The sequence below is a fragment of the Osmia bicornis genome, chromosome 9 (genome assembly GCF_907164935.1).
Source record: "Osmia bicornis bicornis chromosome 9, iOsmBic2.1, whole genome shotgun sequence".
Taxonomy (NCBI): Eukaryota; Metazoa; Arthropoda; class Insecta; order Hymenoptera; family Megachilidae; genus Osmia; species Osmia bicornis.
In genome coordinates, this window is record NC_060224.1 from 3,550,922 (window position 1) to 3,576,080 (window position 25,159).

General features: G+C 40.2%; 1 protein-coding gene and 3 long non-coding RNA genes across 7 annotated transcripts; 1 reads left to right on the forward strand and 3 right to left on the reverse strand.

Moving 5' to 3' along the window:
* Positions 1 to 60: 60 nt before the first annotated feature.
* Positions 61 to 1,502, reverse strand: LOC114878304. Its single transcript, XR_003789730.2, has 3 exons — positions 1,109 to 1,502; positions 775 to 937; positions 61 to 423 (listed from the first exon to the last, which is right to left on the reverse strand). It is a non-coding gene; the product is annotated as an uncharacterized LOC114878304 (long non-coding RNA).
* A 1,856-nt stretch (positions 1,503 to 3,358) lies between these two features.
* Positions 3,359 to 12,274, forward strand: LOC114878286 (mitogen-activated protein kinase kinase kinase 15). Of its 4 annotated transcripts, none has more exons than XM_029191905.2 (24): positions 3,359 to 3,450; positions 3,863 to 3,996; positions 4,089 to 4,309; positions 4,382 to 4,576; positions 4,650 to 4,819; positions 5,062 to 5,230; positions 5,298 to 5,597; positions 5,682 to 5,935; positions 6,011 to 6,170; positions 6,403 to 6,756; positions 6,829 to 7,090; positions 7,187 to 7,324; positions 7,392 to 7,558; positions 7,630 to 7,725; positions 7,791 to 7,930; positions 7,998 to 8,153; positions 8,462 to 8,557; positions 9,179 to 9,291; positions 9,354 to 9,523; positions 9,593 to 9,857; positions 10,142 to 10,469; positions 10,623 to 10,698; positions 10,762 to 10,838; positions 10,904 to 12,274. In XM_029191905.2, exons 2-24 carry the CDS (start codon positions 3,960 to 3,962, stop codon positions 10,962 to 10,964), a joined length of 4,005 nt encoding a protein of 1,334 aa, XP_029047738.1. In that variant the 5' UTR covers positions 3,359 to 3,450; positions 3,863 to 3,959; the 3' UTR covers positions 10,965 to 12,274. The 4 variants fall into 4 exon arrangements, with proteins under 4 accessions (XP_029047738.1, XP_029047736.1, XP_029047739.1 ...); XM_029191903.2 differs by having other exon boundaries at positions 3,360 to 3,450; positions 10,551 to 10,698; XM_029191904.2 differs by lacking the exon at positions 3,359 to 3,450 and adding an exon at positions 3,458 to 3,790 and having other exon boundaries at positions 10,551 to 10,698.
* Positions 12,275 to 12,342: 68 nt separating this feature from the next.
* Positions 12,343 to 15,725, reverse strand: LOC123988132. Its single transcript, XR_006829685.1, has 3 exons — positions 15,559 to 15,725; positions 14,923 to 15,179; positions 12,343 to 12,665 (listed from the first exon to the last, which is right to left on the reverse strand). It is a non-coding gene; the product is annotated as an uncharacterized LOC123988132 (long non-coding RNA).
* A 1,176-nt stretch (positions 15,726 to 16,901) lies between these two features.
* Positions 16,902 to 17,672, reverse strand: LOC114878306. The gene is made up of 4 exons (XR_003789732.2): positions 17,580 to 17,672; positions 17,226 to 17,482; positions 17,072 to 17,155; positions 16,902 to 16,985 (listed from the first exon to the last, which is right to left on the reverse strand). It is a non-coding gene; the product is annotated as an uncharacterized LOC114878306 (long non-coding RNA).
* Between the last annotated feature and the right edge of the window lie 7,487 nt (positions 17,673 to 25,159).

The following is a 25,159-nucleotide window of genomic DNA, read 5'->3' on the forward strand; positions in this document are numbered from 1 at the left end:
TACCTATCCATGCAATAATGCTCCTGTCTCGACGTGCACGCGCGTTTCCTTGTCAGTAGTATAAGAACACGGATGTACGGCCAAGAAGAAATACACTATCGAGGTTGACATGTAAAGCGTTCTCGCAATACGTGTACATATTCGTACTAGCTTACGTACGCAGGTAGAGAAGCACGTACATGACGATGAGCCACGTACGTGACAGCAACGATGAGTAGGCGTGACGTGTACGTATACGCATTACACGCATTCCTCGAACAGTTTCTACACCGCAAGGCTCCCCATTGAACAGACAAACATCTCGAGCTAGGAGGTTGACAATCCACCCGTTATCCTCGTAGTTTCATTCATAACTCGGTCGATCATTTGAAGAAAATTTTCTGCTACCATACAATTACTTACATAAGCTGCATTTTTGTCCACCTTAAATTTTACATTATTAATCATATACCTATTTAAATTATACAGTAGTAAGAGAGAATATCATGTTACCGTAAAGCAATTAACTTAAAAGACAGAAAGTATTGTACAACAATTTTATGTTTTTTAGTTTTTATACAATACTTTGAAAATGGTGCCGCTCGCGCCATCTAGCGGCGAAACGCGGAACTTTGAACTATTGGTACATTATCGGTACCGCGCATTTGTACAAATTTAATAAATACCTATAATATTAGAACAATACTTGCACAATATTTTCAAATGTTTGAGTTAATTACTGCCTGATAATATGATATTCTTTCCTGTCACGATACCAATTGAATACATAGTTACAACGTTGTGTAAGATGATGCTGGTGTCCATGATCACATTTCTAAGAAACATCTCTCAATGGAAGTCGATGAAACAGAACGAGGAACCTCGATATCTCTTGTTAGTCCCGAGAAATGACGTGTTAGGTGGTTGATCGTGGGGCAGGCCAGTTCTTGGGGTCCCCCTGTAATAAAATTGTATAATCAGTAAGAAGGTTTGTTAATCTGACCGTTGAGAAGCTTGTAATCTCTTTAAGATCTACTCTTCTAATCAGCCACTGTGTTCTAGTAGCAGGATCGCAGGAAGAACAGAAAATACATCATCACCCACGCCAATAAGAAACAAACTTCCTTACTTATTCTGAGTTCCTACTGAAAGGGGAGCGCTGCGGAGTGGCCGCTCCGCGCATCACTGCACCCCACTATTCTTCACGCACTCGTAAACCGCGTACATACGAATCATGTTCACCTTTTAGATTTTAGACCCTTCTTAATGCAACTGTAATTATCTCCACTATAAAATACAGATTACGTAGTCAATTGTTGGATAGTTCTTACAGATCCGATATTCTTCGGCAAGAATTATTTCCTTTTACCAAAGTCGATACACTACCAGATTAATAAAATTCATACTACCGTTTTATAATTAATGATCTATAGCACAACTACCACCTGTTCTTATACATTATTATGATATTTGTATGGGTTTGTTAGATATATCAGTTAGATTTTCGACGAAGTTTGTCCGATCACGGTTTTGGTATAAGTGTCATGCCGACTCTCATGATCCTCTTACCAGAAGATGCAATATCTTCCCCACTCTGTGGCCAGATCCTTCTAGAACACCCTTATCTCTTTACACGTGCCGTGCAGCACCATGACCTCGGGTCATCGGCCACACGCACGGTACCTTTGAAGATCGGCGATCGAACTCTCTATCGCCGATTCATAAAGAAAACATCCACGACTCTCAGAATTTGTAACGCTTCAAGTATCAACTACCGGCGAACCCCAAGTCCGATGACAGACATAGGGTTCCGACATCGACACCTTCGATATCTTTGAAAAGCAGGTCAAAGCCCCAAACGCATCGACGCTAACAGGTTATACAGAGTGTTCGACAACAGGTGGGAAAAATTTTAAGGGGTGATTCTAGGGATGAAAATAAGACGAAAATCAAGAATAACGAAATAGCGTTTGCGGCTTTGTTTTCCAGTAATTAACGTTTAAACATTCGAGTAAAAAGCGCCTGAAACCTGCAACCCGCCCAGCACCGACGACTGAACGTCAGGTCTGCAGGGGAAGGTACAGTCATAACTAAGAATCATTGAATAGTAGAAACTTACCTCATGCTATTCTGTTTCTCGGTACTGCAGCATTCGGCTTTGATTCTTGGTTATGACTGTACCGACCCCTGCTGACCTGACGTTCAATCGTCGGTGCTGGGCGGGTTGCAGGTTTCAGGCGCTTTTTATTCGAATTTTTAAATGTTAATTACTGGAAAACAAAGCCGCAAACGCTATTTCGTTATTCTTGATTTTCGTCTTATTTTCATCCCTAGAATCACCCCTTAAAATTTTACCCACCTGTTGTCGAACACCCTGTATATCATGCATAATGAAGAAATAAGGATGTTGCATTTTAGTAAGTATATAGATAGTGTTTCTATGTTAATGATATTGGAAGGGAAAATATTAATTATACAAACTTGATGAATCGAGGGTCAATGAATAAATTGGTTCTGTTTCATTTCAGTAAATCCATACGTGCGTAGAAAAGTCGGAACATCTGTGGTCTACCTACCATGAAAGCTCTTTATTTTCCTGGTATTCTGTTCATGCGGAGTTCATTGGTACGTTTCCACGACGCTCTGTACTGTAACATTCATTGCAATCGAATCTCAGTGACCTACAAATGGATTATCCGCCTTTTACGTGCAACCATACCTCTTTAATTGGTATGCCTTCCGAGTAAATGGTCGATTCTAGTCGATCGACAAACATGTTTTGCAGTTATCATTGCATCGAATGTTCCAAAGAGTAGAGTTTCCTCTCTAAGGACGTTTGAAGGTTAATTAATTTAATATCGCATTTGCAACGATGATCGGAAAATGTTTTTTTAATGCATACTTATTTACATTTCTTTTCAGAATGTACTTGTTGTATGCGTTAAGGTCAAACTAGCAGGAAAAAGAATAAGTTGGATCTTAAAATAATGATCAAAGAGATATTCAATGTTCCTTCTATCGCAGCAATAACAATATATTTTCCTGTTCGTATCTTATATCTTACTTATAAATAGGATAGATGATGTGAAAGAATCATTCATTCTTGAAATGATATTATATTCTGTACAATAAAATAAAGTTTTTCTTGTAATAAGTTTGTGGTCAATTAATTTCATTACCATTCATCTTCAACTGCTACAAAGATTGCGTTTTGCGTTCAGCTAAGAAATAAATGGGTTCGTGTTTTACTCCAACGGTCCTATGTGTTAATCACAATTATCATTTCATTTTTATTATAATGCGTTCTATCTTAAGATTTTCTATTTTTATACCGGTAGAGCGACTGATCTTTCTGCCATCTGTGAACTAACAAGAAAATTCTTTATGTGAGTTGTACAGCACGACCTCGACTCCGGATTTGTGTGTTCTAGAAGAAATGGACGGTTGTATCTATAATGTGCACTGTAAAAGGTATTTTGCGTACCGTTGCCTGATTAAACAATAAGTTCGACGCAATTATTCTCTATTAACGTTTGTGAAATGATGTATGATATACTTATTATACTTTAGTTTTGTGCGAGCTTATGTCACAAACTGATTATTTCTTCAATATTCTTTTACATTTTGTTATTTCATTGTACTTCAAAACATTTGAAGATTAATAATGTTTTTGTATAATAATCTTTTTAAATATTTCCATTATATTTAACCTTGTAATTGTATAAGTTATACAACTTTCCTGAAATTCCATATGTTTATATTCTTACATATTATCTGTAACATTCAACGGTTTATAAGATTACATTTAATGGTAATCTTCTATATTATATATCATGCGATATTTGTAATTAACTATTATTTTATATACTTTATTTGTACACAGGTAAATGTAACATTTCTTTGTTCAACGAAGCTTCCAAGAATTCATTAAATAATAGCTAACAATATTAGTTATACCTGGTGAGAAATAGTTGTGCAACATGCCTTCCACTTGTGGTGATACAATTGATATGGCTGGTAATTAAACCAATTAAATTGAATATTAGCCTGATATATATTGCATTATACATTAATTCTAAATTCTTATTATTATTCATAATACTTTAAAGGAATTTCACAATCTGCAACTGTAGAAGGAATTTCTAGCACCGATAGTGTTGGTACTCATAGCGATATTTCTGGGCATACTACAATCTCAGGGAGACCTAGAATGGATGTAGCTTGTGTTCTAGATCTACAGCAACCAGAACTCTTGGCTCAGAGAAGAAGAGCCTTGGAGGAAGTTAGACAAGCATGTAATTTAGTCAATGCTAATATGCATCATATACAGGTAAAATTGTTTTTCTCATTAGAACCTATAAAATGTAATATTGGAATCATACGAATTTTGTGATTTTTTCAGTTTGAAAAACTGGATTTTGGAGAAACAAATGTACTTGATACATTTTACAATGCGGATGTAGCTGTTGTGGACTTAAGTATTCAGCTACAACAGTCTGCTTTATTTTATCATCTTGGTGTTAGAGAAAGTTTTGGTATGAAAGAAAATATCCTGTTACATAATGATGTAGATACAGAAACAACTATTAGGCTCAAGGTATATTTATATCAACCTATGTATATGTTGTATTTAAAAATCATTGTTTAACATAAAATTTTGTCATTTATAGTTATCATGTGGAAGCTACACATTCGTTTCATACCGTGTAGTAGAATGCGGTTCATGTGTAGCTACAAATCCAGCTACTACTAGAATCACTGGTGATGAAGTAGTAGATCCAAAGCAACACCTCACATTGAAACTTAAAAAGCTGTTTCAAGATGTTGAAGTACAATCTAAGTATGTTTTCATTTTTCACTGATTTATTATCATATGGTTTTTTATAGATAAGAAACCAAAACACGTTATTCCTTTGTCTTAATTATGTCACGGTAAAGAAGCGAATAGTTTCTTATCTTATCATTTTGTACATAGAATTGATTTAAAGCATTTGTTCTACTATTAAAAAATTTTTCTAAAAGATGTGTAATGAACTTGACCTTATTGCGATATTGATGTTATGCTTGATATTTTTCTTATAGAGCACATATGAAAGAAAAGTTCCTAGCGGATTTACGTAAAGCACGTGAAACATATTCGGGTGAAGAACTTTCAAAGGCCTTGAACAACATGCGCAAACGTTTAGATGATCCAAATGTTTTATCTGGGGAGGTTGTTCTGAATGTTCTTATATCGTTCCGTGAAATACAGGTAGGCGTATTTAAATGAGTGTCCTTTGAAATAAATTTTTCCAACATCTGACATTATGTATGTTCAGGATTATGATGCAATGGTACAATTAGTTGATGATCTGAGAACAATTCCGACCCACAAAAATTACATAAACACCCCGGCTATTCGGTATCTATACGCCTTTGCGTTAAATCGAAGGAATAAAGAGGGTGATAGAGAAAGGGCATTAAAAGTTATAGAGAAAGCCTTAGAGAAGAAAGAAAATCATGTTCCTGATATGTTATGTTTGTGTGGCAGAATATACAAAGATAAATTTGTAGAAAGTAGGCATACTGATTTAGAAAGTTTAAAGTGTGCTATCCATTGGTACAGAAAAGGTTTCGAGGTATTTATATATTGTTTTCTTCTTTAAATATAAAGAAGAATATTTGAATCACGGGTCTTATTTAATTATAATTTCTGTATTTAGGTTCAACCAAATGAGTATGCAGGGATAAATCTCGCCACATTGTTGGTTATAGCAGGAAACGAATTTTCAAAAAGTGAAGAATTGCAACACATTGGAATGATACTGAATAATCTTATTGGGAAGAAGGGTAGTTTGTCAAGTTTGAAGGACTATTGGGACGTGGCCACATTTTTTGAGATCAGTGTGTTAGCCGAGGATTACTCTAAAGCTATTCAAGCCGCAGAATGTATGTTCAAATTGAAGCCGCCGAACTGGTAAATATCTAATACCTCTGAAAGTATTTAATATTGAAATAAAAAATGGATGTTAATGAGATTGTTTGTTAATAGGTACCTGAAATCAACAATAGGGAACATATCGCTGATAGATAGATTTCGTAAAAAGAACGACGAAGCCGAGGTTTCACCAGAGGAGCAAATATTTAGTTTTTGGATGGACTACTTTGTCGAAGCTACAAAATCGGAAGTTGGAGATAGTATACGGTTTCCAGTAAGTTGATAAATGGAATCGTTCTACAAAGGATCCAGTTTCTAATTCGGGAGACTATGGCTTATAATATTGTGTTACCAATCCAGCTTACTTCTGTACATTTTGGGTCAAAGTAAGAATAATATAAAACTGCTCTTAGTGCAGGTTCTTAGACTGACTTTAATGAATCAATTTTCCATTACAACAGGTTCCAGTGAAAAGGTGAATTAGTCGCTAACCTTTCTTTTTTCAGCTCTTAGTGCTGGAGCCGACGAAGATCTTGATGCCGAGCTACGTAAACGTTAATTTGGGAGCTGAAGAGAAATCGGTACAGATTTGGAATTTGTGCTTGGATAATATGAAGAATAACTGCAAGCAAGTTCACGATTGGTTGTTCACCGCGAACATGATACGTAGTGTAAGCTTGTACAAGAGGGATGAACGTTGTCTTTTTTTATACGTTCATCAAAACTCTGATGATTTCCAAATGTATTTCCCGTCTGTACAATGCAGACAAAGGTTCTATGATTTGATTTTGGAAATGACCAGAGACCAAGAGGGCATGGTTACAGATTTGGATGCTTACATGACTGATGACAGAATGAAGGTTTGCAGAGAGTTTTTAGATCTTAGAAAGAATTTAATTAAATTTCTTTTGTTAATATCTGCCTTATTATAGTTCGAGTATGAACTGGATGATCAAAATAAACGAATAATGCTCGGTAAAGGCACCTATGGAGTCGTTTACGCCGCTCGAGATTTAAACACTCAAGTTAGAATTGCAGTGAAAGAAATACGTGAACGAAATCTAGGAGACGTACAACCCCTACACGAGGAGATTAAATTACACAGTCAACTGAGACATAGAAACATCGTGCAATATCTTGGTTCTGTAAGCGAAGATGGATACTTCAAAATATTTATGGAACAAGTTCCAGGAGGTAAATCAATAAGATTGTACAGTATCGATCAATATATTACTGTATAATATAGTAACACATTATGCAATGTACTGTATGTTTTATTTATTTCTTTAGGAAGTTTATCAGCATTACTTCGATCAAAATGGGGTCCTCTGAAAGAAAACGAATCTACAATCGCTTATTATACGAAACAGATTTTAGAGGGTCTCAAGTATCTCCATGATCAAAAGATTGTTCATCGAGATATCAAAGGTAAAATGTAATACGTAAGTTTTATTTTTCGACGTTACAGGATTTTCATAGTAATTATTATTTTTAGGCGATAATGTTTTAGTAAATACGTATAGTGGCGTAGTCAAGATTTCAGACTTTGGCATGTCAAAACGATTAGCTGGTTTATGTCCAAGTACAGAAACATTTACTGGAACATTGCAGTATATGGCCCCGGAAGTTATCGACAAGGGACAACGTGGATATGGTGCTCCTGTAAGCTAAATCTTTTGCAAACATTATCTTTGAGTGTATGATATAAAAATCTATGTTATTTACACGTGTAGGCGGATATTTGGTCTTTGGGTTGTACAATAGTTGAGATGGCAACTGGAAAGCCACCGTTTATTGAGTTGGGTTCACCTCAAGCAGCGGTTTTTAAGGTAAAATGTTTAAATTATTTAGAAATTGTACAATCATAGCTATATTAAATTCGATGTTCTAATAGGTTGGATATTACAAAATACATCCAGAAATTCCATCAGAACTATCTGAAAGAGCGAAAAGTTTCATATTACGTTGTTTTGAGCCTAATCCAGACATAAGAGCAACCGCGGCTGAACTCTTAGAAGATCCATTTTTGAACGAGTACGTGACACAAGTAAAAAAATTACTACATAAGTAAATAGATTGATCAATATATTTTTATGTTTAGGAAAAAGAAAACTAGTCGGTTAGTAGCACCACCTGATTTTGGTAGAAGTATTTCAGTACCTGCTGATAGAGTTGAACGTTCAGGAAAATCTGATAAAACAAACAATAATCATGTCGTTTCCGCTTCTCCTATTCAGACTTCACAGTCAGATGATAGGTAACGTAAATCTTTTATTTATGTAATGCGTATCTACGTATAAATGTTTATGCCGTTGCAGTCTTTGAACAATTTCATTTTTGTTCTTATGTCATTAAAAGCGATTTTGTGATACGTTTTGTGTTAGTCGAATCACTCTGTAGTAGTAAGATGATAACATAGATGATAATTGTCGAATAATAAATCTGAATACATTGCGTGCAATGTATTTGAACGCGTGGTTTGCGCTGTGATTTTTCTGAAATTTTATTTCTTAACTATGTTATTTTGTAATATAATGAAATGTAATCAAAAAGTGTTACATACAGTGGAGGACTGACAAAGTCAAGCCCACTTAGAGAGCGCAGTCCAGCACACCTTCTGTCTCCCATCAGAATGCCCACTGCGACCCTTTCTTTTAACAGGTACGGTACTAACGTTATAGATGGTTAAAGCTGTCCATAAAAAGATCTAACAAACAATATTAGTACATTACATATTAAATTTATTTTCATAATATAAGTTAAGAAATTAATTAGCATTAACACTAATTATCCTGTATATTTTTTAATACGTTTATTAATACGTGCAGTGCTTTATGTTGCTGAATGTTCATGTGTTGTGGGCAATGGAGCTTCCTGTTTGGAATACATGTAATGGAGTGTATCTTTTCAAAACGAAAATGAAAGAATAAGATTCTTACGCTATTTCAAATTTTCCTCGTATACATTTTAAGCTAATTATATGAACTGAACTTTAAGTTATGAACTGAAGCTCGATATACTAAGCAAATGTAATACAAACGTATAAAAAAAATCATCTATATAACACTGTTAATATGCTTTTTAATCATTCATTTTTAATATCATGGAACAGTATTTATAGCTTCAGTGATTGCCATATGTATTCAGGTTTATTTCCAATTTAGATGTATCAGGAAATATTCTTGCCCTTGTGACATGTACATAATGTAAACTTAAAATTCATATATAAGGAGATGAATATAAATAGCGTTTGAGATTAATGTTTGATCTTCATACTTCTAGTACGATAGGAAATACACCGTCCATAGAGACAAGTGAAACTGATACAGGTGGAGCTTCAATGACCAGGAGAAGTTCCTCGGGTGGTTTATTATCACCGGAAGTTGAATTAGGAGGTAATATTGCTAATGATTAATAAAATCATTCGGTTTTAACGTAAATGATGTATTATTGATAGGTCAACCAGGACCAAAAACCGGTGAAGAACAAGAAGGTTTCTACTTACTGAAGAAGGATAGCCAAAGAAGAATGACACTAACTAGAGTTCTTACTCAAGATGAGGCAAAGATCTGTGAGGTTTGGATGAGAGGTATATATCAAGCAGAGGGTCAAACCGTCCTTCAAATGGTAATTATTGTTTATACATATATTCATTAAATATAAGATACGTGTATCTAAATACTCTTTTTGTTTCAGTCCCATTTGGAATTATTAATGCGTGCTCTAAGAGATTATATCGCGGAACAACACCATGAAGTAATCGTTACAGCTATAAGAACATTGAAGGAAGAGCTAGACTTTGATTCTACTGCTATCAATCATCTTAATTTAGCCATTTATCTTTTCCAAACCGCGGTGAATGAAGTTTTACGAATGCACAGCATAAAACCTCACTGGATGTTCGCATTGGACAACTTAGTTAGAAATGCGGTTCAAGCAGCCATCACTGTACTCTCTCCTGGTAATACTGTAATCATTTTTTATATGGAGAAAATGGTTTTACAAATCGTCTTGCTGACTAATGGCTACTGACTAATACACTTTTTCATATTATCTAGTGATATGTTAAATGTGTATTGTATACATTTATCAGATATACAGATAATTATGTCAGCTCTAAAAATATCTTAAATACTAATATCATCACCACTAATAAAGAATCTCTGGTGCATTTAAACCTCAGTTAGCAGATTACTTTTTGTGGAGGGTGTCTATTAAAAAATTTGTTTAATATGTAATTTATAGAACTTGGAGCTAATTTACTTGGTCAAGAACGCGTGCAACCTGGTGGCCAAGGTCCTGAAGAAGGATCTACATCCGGTGTGTCGACAGTGAACTCAGTGAAATCTCAAAAGACCGGTGATTCTCTCGACAATAAATATTGGAAAGAATACAGAGATCAAATGGGGGCCTTAAAAATGGAAAACATGAAGTTGCTTCAAGAATTAATTGAAAGTCAAAAATCGTATCAGACTTTGTTGCAACAAATTCTTGACGAGCAAAGAGCTCAAGTTAATACTTTGACACGACTTTGTGAAAATATTAATCGAAAAGCTATGAGACAGGAATCAGGGTAAGATACGATATATTTCTTAATTCGATTTTAACAAGTACCTTAAAAAAGTAACTAATTTTTTTTACTTTATTTTTGAAGTTATAATTCATCGATATCTGGTAATATGGTACAACCGGCTGTATCATTGATTGTAAGTGATTCAAATTCTAGTGCAGTACCATGTACAGATCAAGCTCTTGTTGAATGGTTACAAAACCTTCAAATAGACGAAGCTTCAATCGAAAGAGTAAGTACCCTAAAAACTATGATATAAATGAAATATAACATTAATTAATAACATTGTTTATAGTTTATGTATGAGCAATATACATTGAAGGATGTCCTGGAACATGTTTCTCGAGATGATATTCGTAGGCTGAATCTCAGGTAACTAACCAGATTTTTTTTCGTTTACACCAGTGATATATTTAATAAATAAATTGTTTGTTTAGAGGAGGAATCGAATTAAGGATATGGCAAGCTATAATGAACCATCGACAAAATAATGATTAATAGCAACAGGAGGAGCGATTGTTGAATTGTATAAAACATTGAAATTGATTTTTATGTTAACGGTTTACTTTATGCAGGGTAAAATATTTGTTCAAATGTGGCCGCTATGGCAAACGAGAAATGTTATTAGAAAACTGATAGCAGAATAAAATACCTGTATTGTTAGAGCATTGTTCGTAAATTCAGACTACGCGGATAGTTATAAATGCACAATGATATTATTAGTTTATTTCGTAGTTCCTAAACATAGAGAGTATTTACAAGACACGTGTGTACCTATAACAAGTTTTGCAAATACTGGTTCAACAAGATCTTGTTACAGTGAAAGTTTGAAATTTCTGGGAATGCATTTAACGATTATGTCAATACAGGAATCAGTATCGTTGAATCCGCTAACTTACACGCACGTAACTGATTGTATGCAAAATTTTTATTTTTATTCAACAATTTATTAATCTAGAATATTACTCTTGCCAAATTCAAGCTCAAAAATTCAGTAATTTGGTCCAATTTTCTTGTGAATTTGTTCAATATTTTTTACTGCCAGAGCTAAAATTGATATTACTGAAAAAAAAGAAATATGTGCACGTAGAAAGTTGCCTTGTATTTTTGTGTTATGATTACAGTAAGTAATCTTGAAACAAGCAAATGTTCGTAGTGCCTTATACACCGGTGTAATAGTACAACAGTAGATACTTATTATGTGCAAACAGTAACATTTCATTGCTGTATCTGTATATTTTTCAAGAAAATAATATTTACATAAGTGTCTTCCTAGTTGCACATAAAAACTATTTACTTGGAAGAGAAATACCATAAAGTGCTTGTTATAGCTTATATGAAAAGTCTGCTATTAACTGTGCGTCTAAAAATCTACTAGTTTTTTGTAGATATGAATTTTTATCTAATAGATTTTCTGCTTCTTATGCGATATTTCAGCGAACAATAAGAAATTCTTGCTTCCTTAATATGTATATTGTATAGAATAGTCGAAGAATCACATTTGCAGATCATCGATTTCTTCCATCGCAATACTGCAATATAATCACGCCAGACAATTAATATAAGTGCCTAATTTCATCAGGGATACATCAATTATATCGTAATTAAATAATACATATACTTCTATAAAATGTTGATTAATTAAATAGCATCGTTAAGAAAACAAATATCCGCTGAAATGTTCAAATTGTCTCTTATAATTGTTAAGATATTTTCACATTACCGTTTCATTGTACTCGATAAGATTAATTATCTTGTTAGTAGCCTGAAATTTATAATAAAGATTCCAGTGAACAAAGTAGAACAAACCTTTCGTTTTTTTTCATTTATTCCCTTCCATAGTCACAATAGCAGCGAAGCAGGTTTCTGAAAAAAGAAACTAATGGTTTTTATTCTATTTTATTATAAATTCTATCTCGTGCACCGACACTTTCTCGGAGGGTTTAATTGAAATCGAAAGTAAACGAATACTCAGGAGCGGATCCTCGAGGCGGAAGGGTCGAATCGTGGAGGGTGGAAACGAGTACGTGATCGGTTCGAAGGGTTGCTATTCCTTTTCAACCATCTCGCGAGGTACCCTACATTGATATGGATGAAGCGTTCTCTACCTCGTTGCAATGTTTCGTTTAAAAGATAAGCCGAAATAGATTCGCAGCTCGTCGGAGGAGAGCTTTAACCGGTGTCTTCTCGTGATACGATCTATGTAAAGAAACGGCGCGTTACAGGGTGCTTTCGAAATCCCTTCCCTTGGTAATTGGAAGAAAAAGAAGAGGTAGACGGATGAAAAGTTTAAATTTTTCTGGAAAATGAATGCACCGACCAGCCACGGCGTAAAATTACAAAAGTTTCGGACACGAGGGTCGGACCTATTCATTTGCACTACAAAAAAGCACACGCGGCTTATAAACGAACCCCCTCGAACTCAGTCGCTTATTTTCACCGTCCAGCCTCTCACTCTATTTTCCCTCTTTTTATTTTTTATTCCCTCTTCCTCTTGTCTGCTCGTTTCGATGCATTCGCACGCGTGTGCAATCCACACTGTCTACGTGGAATATTCAAGGGGGTGATTGCACAGGATATTTTCGTTCACCTTTTACGAGTCTGTTCGTTTTTAAATTTGCTCGTAGTCGAATAAAAGCGTGCAGGTATTTCGTGTATTCTGGGAAGTATACACGCGTATCTAATTCCTTTACCAATTTCCTACGGATGCAGGGTGAATTCCGCCCCGAGGCTTTTCCCGTTGGTCAAGTTCTACTCAGAGAATACCGAATGAAACTGATTAAGATCGCGAATGCTGTCAATACTGTCAGTGTCTTCTATTCTTAATCTTGATGGAAAAAAAATTTGTCAAAGGATCGATAGGGTGGGTCTTCGACGGTCGAAGATATACAGTACACCCCTATTTGCTTATCATTAGCAATTCCGTAACGGAAGTCTACGGGACTTACGAGCCGTTGCATCTTCGCGAATATAAATGTTAATGTTCCTTTGTGGAGCTTTTGCATACATTATCGGGATCCCGTTGTCGAGTTCTCGTGAAATTCGCGAAATTCGAGGAGGGTTGAAATTCACGGATAAGTGGCTCGGTTCGAGCATCCCTTAGGGAAGCTTCTTTCGGTGAACTGTTATGGTTCGCGTATACATAGTCTGTACAATGGATATACATACGTATTTTTTTATGTAAAAAGTTGCAAATTTCATGTGCATCGAAAGTGAAAGGGGAAGCTTTGTGGGATGATTGCCGAGGAACGCAATCAATACAGATGCGACTGTTAGGTCGTAATTTCACGGTTCGATTTGAAATCGCAAATAAAGCGACGCGAACGTCCGTCGAATCGAATTGACGTCCCGACGCAAATGCAGCAGCGTCGAAGGGGTTGTCCGCGATCGGGACACAAATCCCAAGCTGTCTGGCCGGCGATCCTTTTCCCCTCTCTTTACCTTTTAATTAACTAATTACGTTCGCGGAGTAACTAAAGAGGATTCGCGATTTTCGAGTACGAGGAGGCTTTCAGCGTCGCCCGAAATAATCCATTTGCCCGAGTGAAAGGCTAAATAAGATTATCGCGTCAGCTTCCTTCTCCGCTCCGGCGAGAGAAAAGGGGAGAGAGAGATCGTATCCGGTAATCTCTTTTTCAGTTACACGAAATTGATTGCAATTCTTCTTTGCGAGAAACGATTTGCGCGAATCCTTGCTTACGGTTCTAAGAAAGATGCTTCAAGTTTGAACGACAGTCGGATTCATTGTTCGAGACACGCAAGAGTTTCCAGGAAATATTTTCGTAGCGAAGAAGGTAGACGAAAAAAGAAAGGAACACGTCGATGGGACGATTAATTCGACTGGAAAGCGAAATCATCCTTTTCCAAGCGCTTTCTTCGATGCGGACCAGCGAAGGAAGTTATGAACGTTCCCCGGGGATTACGGCGAGAACAATGAAGGCTGACTCTCCGTCTCCTCGTTTTCACGGAGTGACACCTTGTTCGCCGGGACTAATTACTTTCGGCTTAAAATCCTTAATTTGTTGCTGAAAGGCTGGCGACGGACCCTATTCCAGTCCGATAAGATCTTTCTTCGCGTCTACCCAGTCGCCCTGCTCCGAGGACTATAGGGGTGTATCTGCTGAAAAAAACTTACATCTTTTAAAAAAATAAAATTCGAACACTGTATCCACGTATCTTACAGCGGCACAATTATTTTTCCTGTCTAAAACGATTTAATTAAAACGGTATCTAGGTGCTTTTTCTAATTAAAAAATCCATCTAAAGAACAACATTGCGCGACGAAGGAGGCAGAACAAAAATGTGGCAGTTGCCGTGGCACGGGGTAGAAATTAGCCCCCCGTTGGCAACTTCTGGCACGTTGCAAAGAAGGAGCCGGACTGATATTGAATCGCGTCTGCACCCTTTCTCGTCTCATAACGCTACCGTTGGGAGGACTACCAGGCAACAGATGTACCTGATACATATTCATATCCAGCTTCCACGACTTCGTGTTATTGTTACTGTTATTATTGTCAGGCCAGAGCCAGTCCTTGGTAATGGCTTTGAGAAGAATATACGAGCAGTGTCAGGTCGATGGAGCTTCAGAATTGCTCTCTGACCGCAGTTAATTATACGCTATTGCTTATTGCCATTGGCAGTTCAATGCCTTTGTGTTATTTCAATAACGTTCAATTCTGATTCTCTTCGAACCTCCAACATTCTAATTTAGACCTGAAAGACACATAGTAGGATTAAAATTAGAAACAGTAGGAAGTGGATAAATGTGTTTCAAGAGCATGAAACTCCTTTCAAAAGGGCGGAAGTAGGAGTATGAAGGTTGAAATTTTCTACGCAACCTCATCTCCGACCAAGCTCGAAAACTTCTCCATAACGCGGCCGAATTAATGGCAATTAATAGCATCCGCTGTTTGCAGGCCGGCTGTACACAAGGGCCTGTTTGCGCAGCCAGTCCTACCGAGCGGAGCACGTGTAAATTTCCACTCTCGTTTTCGACCAACGGGTTCGATCGAGGGTCCTCGAACCGCGCCGCGCAAACAGACCCCTAATGAATTGGTGGTTGCTATTCGAAAGCGGGAAAAAATCCAATTACCGCGGGGCCGCTGTTTCTCATCCTTCGGATTCCATCTGTAATCGACGCCTCTGCCAGTACGAGAGGGTCCAACCGTGTCGGAGAACGAAACCGCTAATTGCATCGTCGAGCATTCGTATTTATCCACGTCAAGGATGGAATTTTTCTTCGTGTTGCTCGAGCTTTCGGAATTCTTCGAATTCTAGGCCTCTTTCCCGGTTTTTTCCTCCCTGTCAGTTTTCCTTCCGCTCGTTCGCTGCTATTTCGAAACAAAGAATTTCATGACATAAAAGTAGTTCAAAATAGCACTTCTAATATATCAATGTAAAGCTTAAAGTCTACAGAAAATGACTACATAAATGCTTTAATTAGAAACAGCAATCGGAAGCATTAAATTGAAAAAGATTACCATGTCTGACCAAACACGATTGTTACTACTTTGATGGTCGACGCGTTCATTCTGTGCCTTTTTGATCCAATTTCTCCCTCGTTTGGTAATCGAATCTTCCATCTGCAACACAAAAACATTCTCATTCGAAAAAGCTCTGCTATGGATCGTCGACGTTTCGCAAAGTAATCATCGATAAACGAGAGCCGGTTAATCCTATGGTGTTAAAGATAAATAAAAGATTAATGCTGGCTGCGAGTATGGTATCTGTAAAAATCCTTTAATCTCTGCGATCTATTGTCCCCGTGCGTGGAACATCGAGGGCGAGAATTAGCGTTCCCTCGTAGTTGGGCCGCGGTTGTAGCTGAATTATTGCTCTGCCCTCGTCTGTATCAGCATCCAACCACCGAAAACGTTTCGCTGATAATGCGATTCCACGCTGAAATTACTCGGCGTGGAACGATGCTCTAGGTGATTTCCGGCAGAGAACGTCATTCGAAGGGAAAGAGAAAAGAGAAAGGAAAATCGGGCGAAACGAGCGGAGAAGACAGGGAGAGACGTCTGGCGTTATCTCGAGCGTGTCACGCGGAGAACCAGGCGAAAAACTCGAAGAAAAGAGAACAGCATCCTCGGTGGCGGCTATGAATTATGCATGGAGGGAGGCCGCTGAAACTTTACGACGTATATATACGGCCGTCACGGCCTCGCGGAAATCCGTCGGATTCCATTAGAGGGCTTTTAATTAGCTGCTCCGTTCTATCGACTTTCGGTCTTTCAGCTGCTCTCTTTTCTTTTCTCCTCTATCTCTCTTTCGAGGGGTAAATTTGAATCGCTCGAAGGGGATCTATGTTCTTAGAAAATATTTTTCTTTTTCAATTTTTTGTTGGAGTTTAAAATTCCGCTTGAATTCATTAAGGAATATTAAATCACCCTATGTATCTATACGTACCGTCGTTTTTTCCGCTTGGAAAATCGTTGGTAAGTGGCGCCGCGACGCCCACGTCGAAATTCCATGTTCGTAAGGGGTGCGCGAGGCAGGTGTCAAGCCCGGGAGATCCATCTGGCAAAAGAAAATAGGAGCACGGCGTCAAGGTAAGCGTACACCACGAAAGCGGCAAACTTTTGCTTGGAAATCAAACGAACAACCTTTTCGCGAATTCAACCAACCGTACACCCTTCCTCGGTCTGGTTTATGGAACGTAAACAACGCGAAGAGGAACGACACTTTCACTGGAATAGGAAAAAAACCACCCTTAGATCGGTCTTCGCGTTTCTTCAAGCTCGAGCTTGTATTTATTACCGAACGCTACAGAAAGGCTCTTTCTCGACTCTTATTCCTGCCCTTCGGAGGGTTGCAACGAAGGGCGGAAGATTCACGATGCAGAAAGGCGTGACGAGTCAACACCTCGTTGCTAGGAGTTGTTTGTCGACTCGACGTGACCGCACCTTCGAAATCGACCACTTTGCGTGCATCTTAATACATATGGCCAATTCTGACACATTGTTGACCGGTCATGAGTTAATTCGTGTTTTAACTCGTCTTTGCACTTGCATTGGCTATTTTAATTTTCGAAATTCAGATTAATTATCACACAAAAAACAAAATTCTAAAATATATAATATACATAAAATATAATATATAAACTGCACGTACCAAGTTTTATTTAAATTCATTTGTGGAGGAATTTGGGTAATCGGCGATTGAAACTCAGGTACACGTTTTCTAACAGTCGTTCGCTCTTTATTATAATTAGTCTTCAAGCACGCGTACGTGTACTGTGTCCGCTGCCGCTGAGCCGTAATATTTATGTATATTCCCCTTTGACAAACGGGGGAAAGGGGGGGAAGAGTCTCCGTAACCCGCACAGGTAGAAATACGCGGGAAGTTTATCTTACACATTAACTTTAGATTGTTTCACTTTCAAACTCAATTACAAAATACTAGCCAGTGAGATGAGATAGATTCCACCTAAAATTCCCGGCCAACAATGCGTTAAATTCAATTCACGTCAGTCAGAAATGTCCACAAAGTAAAAGTACATAGACGAAAGCGTCTAGATGCGACAGAAACAAAAACAAACAATCCGTATGAACTTTCCATTTCGAATTTTCTCCAGAGCTTTCCCAGGAGAGACACGTATCTGTCTGTATTTGAAAGTGACGCCCCTCGGAGGCCGGGACTGTCGAATACTATCGGTCGTCGAACTGCAAACTTCCATCAGGCTGGAATCTCTTCGATGCCGAGTAGACAGACTACGCGTCTCGACGTGTTTCTCCTTTAACGTCCTCGGATGACGAGGAGCCGGTGTGACACGCGATAAGAGGACGTCGTAGGCAAAGTGTTTCCCGAAAGAAGCTCGGAACACGAGGGTAGACACGGTGGGACGGTGAGAGAAATTCGTAGGAAAGAAAAAAGGGAACGATTCGACGTCAGCAGATCGAAAGTTTCAGCTTTTCTTCCCGTCGCTAAAGGTATTAGGAAACCGTGCATACCATCGTCGAATAACACATCCGAATATTGAACGCGTGGGTGGAGTGTCTCGCTCGTAAAGCCACGCGAATATGAATGCGGATGGCTCAATTTTACGCGTCTGCTGCGCTAACATCCGGCACGTGACGTCTTTAGCCAACTTCCTTCCCCGATTTCCGGAGGAGGCGTAAACGGAGTGAAAATTGTTGGATTTCAAACGTATTTCTAATATCAATTTAATCGAAACTTTTGCAGGTACTCGGAGGAGAAAGAAAGAAAATGTCAGATTCCGAGGGTAGTTTTGGGAGCATCCGCGGTTCCGAAAAATCGGGAACGCGCGAGGAAATCATCGCCTCTCTGTCGAATCAGCAGAATACCAGCGGTGACAAGCTCGAAGAATTCGAGAAGCTGCTTCAAGCGATGCTACCGTCTCGATCCTCCTCGCAGGAGGCCGAGGAAACGGAGGAGAACGAGGCGGAAAGAAAAATAGGTAGGTTCTATCGAAAGGAAAACAAGCTTCAAATCGCGTAACTAGTACTTGCTTCTAGATTTTCTAGAAGATAAACATCGCGTTGTTTGCGCTCGAGAAAGCGAAAGAAAGGTGAAAAAGACGCGCGACTCTCCCAAGGGCTAAATCTCTGGCCCTTTAATGCCACGAGGGGCTAAAACAAAGCCGTGCTTCAATTATCGTTCCATTCTTTCTCGACAGAGTAAAGTGGTATCTCTTGAAAAAAAAAGTTCCCATACAAATGCAGTGGAGTTTTTGATCCCGCTTTCCAACCCTTTTTCTACACGAATCTATTAAATTAGCACAATTTTTACTGACGAAACGTCGAAAATGTCGAAAAGGGAAGCTTAAAACTTTCTTTCATCCACTATTAATTCCTCCTTCCAGCGGGTTTTGTTCCACGCCAATCTCCCTTTAGTCTGAAATCCAAAAGGGAGAAAGAGATGTTTAGAGTTTCCGTTGGCAACGATTCGCGTTGTGCAGCTGGAACTGTCGGCACGTTAAGACGAGGAGGACGGCTCTTGATGCAGCGAAGGCTAGGAGATAGCCGAGAGAAAGAAGGGTGGCTACGGCTTTTCGTCTAGCGTGAATCCCCCTCGGTTCGAGTCGACGAAATGCCGGTCGTCGTGTAAAAGGGGTGAGAAAGAAGAGCAAGGCGGGGGTGGAAGGGATGCAGTTGCGTAGTAGAAACTCAGGTAACCTGTTGAGAGGGAGTGGAGTAGGCGAAAATGGAGAGCTTGCTGCAGCTTAACTTGGGAGAATTTCCCAGACGTTCGCCAAGGGCATTTCCAGGGAAAGTGGCTGGCTGGCTGGCTGGCTGCTCGAGAAGAGAGAAATTTCTCTGGCCCCCAGGGATTAAGTTCAACCCTGAGAACGTCTCCGCCTCGTCTTTTTCTCCGTTCTATTCTTATTCGTCCGCTTTCACGGGAAGCACGCGGCAACCAGATGGTAACGCGAACTTTAATGATCTTTTTCGTGGCTCGGTAGAGACGCCGGAAATTAGCGAGCGACGGAACGTTGCTAGCCGGGAGCCCTTTGCTTTGTGTATTCCTACCCCGTCCTCGCGAAAATCATGTCGACCAGGGATTTTTCGAACCACACCCAAGAAACGCGTCGTTGAATCGCGCGAAAATACTCGAAGAAACTTTTCGACGAACTCGATGGTTAGTGTAACCGAGAAAAAGAAATACTTGGAGCAACTTTTCACGGCCCTCGGATCGATCGATCGTTCATGGCTCTTGTTGTTCTCCTTTTTCGTTAATCGCGTACACGGAATCGTCGATTTAGGGAAAGCATGGCTCCCCGGGGATCGCTCCGAGCTCTCGGACGAACATTAACTCCATTAAGGGGATAAAAATTATTCCACGAATGAAGGCCAGCGGCGATCTAGCGGGCTGGTTCTGTCCTACGTGCGTGGAATTAACCAACTCCGAGAAAATGGAAATATACGTACATATATATATATATCATTAGAAAATTGACAATTAATAACAACAGAAGAATTAATGAATAGTATCTTTGATAAAGGATATAATAGGTGGATTAGACCGTGCCAGTAGAAAAAACCATGATTGGTCAGACAGACAAAATATGCAAAAGGAATAATCGGTTCTTCTACTGCAATCTCCATCGTACTCGTTAATCTACGTTCTCTCCCCATCAGATAGGTCTTCAACGATACTAATCTCTCAGTTACTCGGCAAAAATTACCTGGTGCATTGCGGTCGCGGTTAATATCAGCAATTCCGAACGACGTTATATCCGTCCCCGGGAAAGTTCGAAACTACCGGAATATCTTGCTCGTAAATCATGAAAGAGATTAGAAGTAAGAGAAAAGTCGTCGCTCGAAAGATAGTCGTCGGTTATGAATCATTCAGACGGTCATGCAAACGCGTTTCTGTACGCCCGGCTGATTCGAACGCGTTCGAACGTCGTCTCGCTCTTTCCCTCCCCGGTGAATTTCGTTTCGTACGCCCTTGCAATGTCGTGCAAAAGTAACAACCGGGTTTAATTACGATGCATCGAGCGGATTTAGGAGAGGTGGCAACCTAATTTAACCGTGTTTTCCGAGAGAGACCGCAGCTGTTGCCAAATTCGCGTAGTCGTCGCGGCGGGTTCTCGGTCTCCGATGGTACCGTCCTAAATTTCCCAGCGAATTTCCCTTGGAAACGAGGATCCCGCTGTCCCGCGTGACGCTCGTCTGCGTTCCAAATTAAACTCATAAAACGAGCGAGCATGCAGCACGCGTTCAACGGCCGCTTTACAAAGCTTGAACATCGCGCGACGCGTCTCGAATGGGACCGGGAAATTATAGGGCGCTATGTGACGCTAAATTCTCTCCGGTTTCTCTTTGTGTTTTCAGACGTGCGTACAATGTGGTTGCTTGTTGCTCGATGATCGCAGACGTATTTCGGAAAGTCAAACTTTTGGAATACCGATACAAGAAATAGTAAAAATCATAATAGGCAAGAAAATCGAGATCCCATTCGCCGAATGCATTCTACAAATTTAAGCACACAGAGATCCGAGACGTTTTCCGTAAATCTAATAGTACAATTCCGAAAACGAGGCGGACCGTGAGATCGAATTGGCTGCTGGCCAGGGACGTAGCCCCGCTAAAATCTCCATCCCCCCGTTTCACGTGAATTTCCTTAGGTCTAGGGAAAAGGCAACGCCCTCCGAGACATTTATAATTCAGAGTATCGTCCTTTGCGGTGCTAGAAACGGCCGACCGTTGCGGGATCGCGCGACCGATGCAACGCTAATTCCTCCCTAAAACGAGCACCGCAATTTATTATTTTAATCATCCCCGCGAACCTGACACCTTTGCCACCGTCGTTGGCCGGAAATTGCGTACGATTCACGCTCCGAGGAACTCGCTCAACCAGTCGCAGTTTAATTAAACTCGAAATCGGTTGAAGGTACGGAATACAACCCCCCACCTCGCTGTTACTTGGAACCGGTTGGTCAGAAATTATCCGAAGAATTCCGCAAAGATGACCTCGACGAAGGCAAGCAATTACCCCCCCGGGGGGTATCGGTGTCAGGATTAGTCCCGAAATCAGCAAATTAGCGATCGCGGAAGAGGCGAAAGAAAGGGATTCTCTCGTTTCGAGCACATGTTCTCTCTCACGTTCTCCCTCGCTGGGTATTCTCGAAGCCGTCGTCTTATTAACGGACTCCCTCGACGCATTCCAAGTGGAGTGTCAATATACGCCGACCGGATTATCATAATATCGTCCGTCAGGCTGGCATATATGCGCGTACATGCTCGCCGAGTGACATCTTACCACCCCTGTTCACGAGCCGGCTTTAAGCCTCCCCTTTTCCCGACAAACTTTCCACCGTCACCAGATTCGCCAGATGCGTTTCGCGAGACAGCTTCTCGCGAGAGTTCTTTCCCGGCACTCGATTACGGCTCCGGTTCACCCAGACTGTTCAACTTTTTTATTTGTTCCCGTCCCGTTCTTTGAAACGGCCATCTTCCCGGATTACGCGAAAATAACTTCATCCAGCAAAGGACGAAACAGTACTTTCTCTGTCTTTATTCACAGGGTGAGTCTATAAAGTTCTAGGGCTTAATTTTTACTGATATACTTTCGAAGCTTCAACGACAAATTTTCACGAAAGCATCGGTTTGATAGGCTCGAAGAAACTTTCTGAAAGAGATGGATATCGATGGATCTATCACGATACAAAGAATGAACAGACTCTGGATTCAGATAAGAATGACGAATGAGTAACGGAGTCGGTACTATCAATTTCACGAGGAACCTCGTCGTGTTCTTTCAAATATCCTACACGAAAGTCGATGGAAAGTTTACCGGATGGCTTCCATCCACGTTTTGTAATCGTTTCAGTTACCCCCTAGGTCTGTTTTTCTGTTCCGCCCAGACGAGGATCGAAAGAGGAATGAAGAAAAGCAAGAGTTTTCAGGGGATGGATCGGTGGTAGGTTCGTCGAACGGGAAATTGCGGGGGCATGCGTGAAAAATGACAGCGAGTTCAAAAGCTGGCTAAATAAGAAATCGCGTTGTTCGAAGGCTGGAAAGCTCGACAACGAGAAATAGCCGCGGGACTCGTTCGCGATCATCAATTTCCCGCGCGTCAGCGTCGAGCAAAAAGGGCGAAACCGCCTCGAGTGAGGCCTCCGCCGCTTCCGGTTCACTCTCCCGTTGGATGATCCGTTGTGGGCCACGATCATCCGCACGGTCCGTTTGTCGCGATAAAGGAAGTCGCGGGGCGGATGACGAATGGAGGGAACCGGGACAAATTTCGCCCAGGGGTAGATAACGTCCGAAATCATTACCCACGCCCGGTGCAAATTGTTTGGGCGACGCTCGGAGGCGCGTTTCTCCCTTCTCCTTCATCTTTTCTTCTCTTTTCCTCTTCTCGCCTTGCCACTCGACGATTTCAATTTAGGGACAGAAGCTCTAAGCAAGAGTGATTGATGATGCAGCGGAATCAATTGAAGGGGTAGTATTCTACCGATCAAAGCACGAATTCATTGAGAAGACTGTTAATTCTCTGTCGTGTTCCACCAGACGAATCGGCTAATGATGAGAATAATGAGGAAAGAATAATTGAGCTTCTTCAGCCACGTTATCGGTTAACTAAATGAAATCACTATGAAATTATTCTTCAACTTCCAACATCCAAATTCATCGTTTCTCAATTCTGAGCGAGCAGTTTATTCGGGGTCGGCATATTGCGAAAATGCCGACAACCCGAATAAATGTAGTTCACCAGAATCGACAAATCAAGCTTCGTGCCACCTTTTTTCTTTATGAGTATCGCTACCGCTACCAATCAGTTCAGTTCTTTTATTATTAAGACTCTGCTACGACGGTTCTGAGCCTCGATAGAAATCGGTACTTGTAATATACCTTCGCTTGTAACTTTAAGCCATCAAATAAAATTGAATTAACTGAAAAGGAAGGAGCTCCGTCTCAATTCTTACAACCCAGCTAGGAGAAAGGTAAGTTTTTTCTTTAACGCAGCATCGATTATGGCAAACGCGTTGATCTTCGCGATAGGGAAAAACAGATCGACAAAATTCCCAGCTACGCCTCGATGCAATTTACGCGACGAGTATCCGACGAGAACGAAATTCGCCGCGGTGAATGCAATTCGGCAGGAGGGTCCCGGTACCTTTTTCTCTTTTTTCCCTGCTAATTCGACGAAGGGCGAGCCGCCGCGAAATGAAAAGCGCGACCGTTCCCTTTGTGTTCAACGCGCACGAGCCGTTTCTCTGAAGAGATCTCGTCGCCCATTCGTGTGCACGTCGCTCGAAAAGCGCGTGTGCTCGGAGCACCGGAAAATCTCGTGCCTTTCGGGAAATGCCAGACAGCTAATCTGACGGGAGAAATTAATTCCGACGTTTGATCGGCTATGGCTCTTCGAAATTACCTAACAGAGAGTAACGCCGCCCCGGGGGTGGCAGATGTTCGCGAGAGCGGCTGGCATTTATTTTTCAAATTCTTACGTGGGTTCACGTGTATTGTGAGGTATCACAAAGGGCTGTAATTCCAACAACGATCGGCCTATTCTACCGATAAGCTGATCAACGATCGAACAACGCGTCTTAACCCTAGAAATTTAAACGGAAAAATGGTTCGGTGGAAATTTTAATGGATGCCTATTGATTTTCCCGAGAAGCCATCATCGGTACTGTATTCTTCTCTATTAGGAAAATAGATGGTTTAACGACGGAGAAATAGGGCCATTTCGATCTGGCTGAAGTCCAAGGGCAAACAGCTGCGGCAACCTTCCTATTTTTACGTCAGCGCAATTTCCACGTTTTTACGGTCGATCGATCGGATCCGATCGCAGCTAACTTTGTCCCCGGCGAACGGATGAAACGACAACGTTTTCCTCCCTGGTGCATTCTGCCGGACGCGAACACAATCCACGATTTCGTTCATCGAGCCTGATGGACCGATAAACCTTCGCTTTCATTGTTCTCGATCGAACACCGTGAAGAAACGAATTTCCAATTCGATAGATTGCAACTGGTAGAAACGGTACGGGTAATTTCACTTACCCGTTAGTTGTTTCACCGATTCCTCGAAGAAATTTCGATGGAAAAACGCACTAATTGATTTGTCTGAGAATGAAAAGCAGCGAGGAGAAGAGAGCGGCGTCGACGCGAAAGCCGAACTGATATTGTTCTTCAGCAACTATGGAAGAGTAAAATGGTACCTGCCAGTACATGGAAGACGGGATCGCGTGCAATGTCAGTTCCTGGATATTCCGTG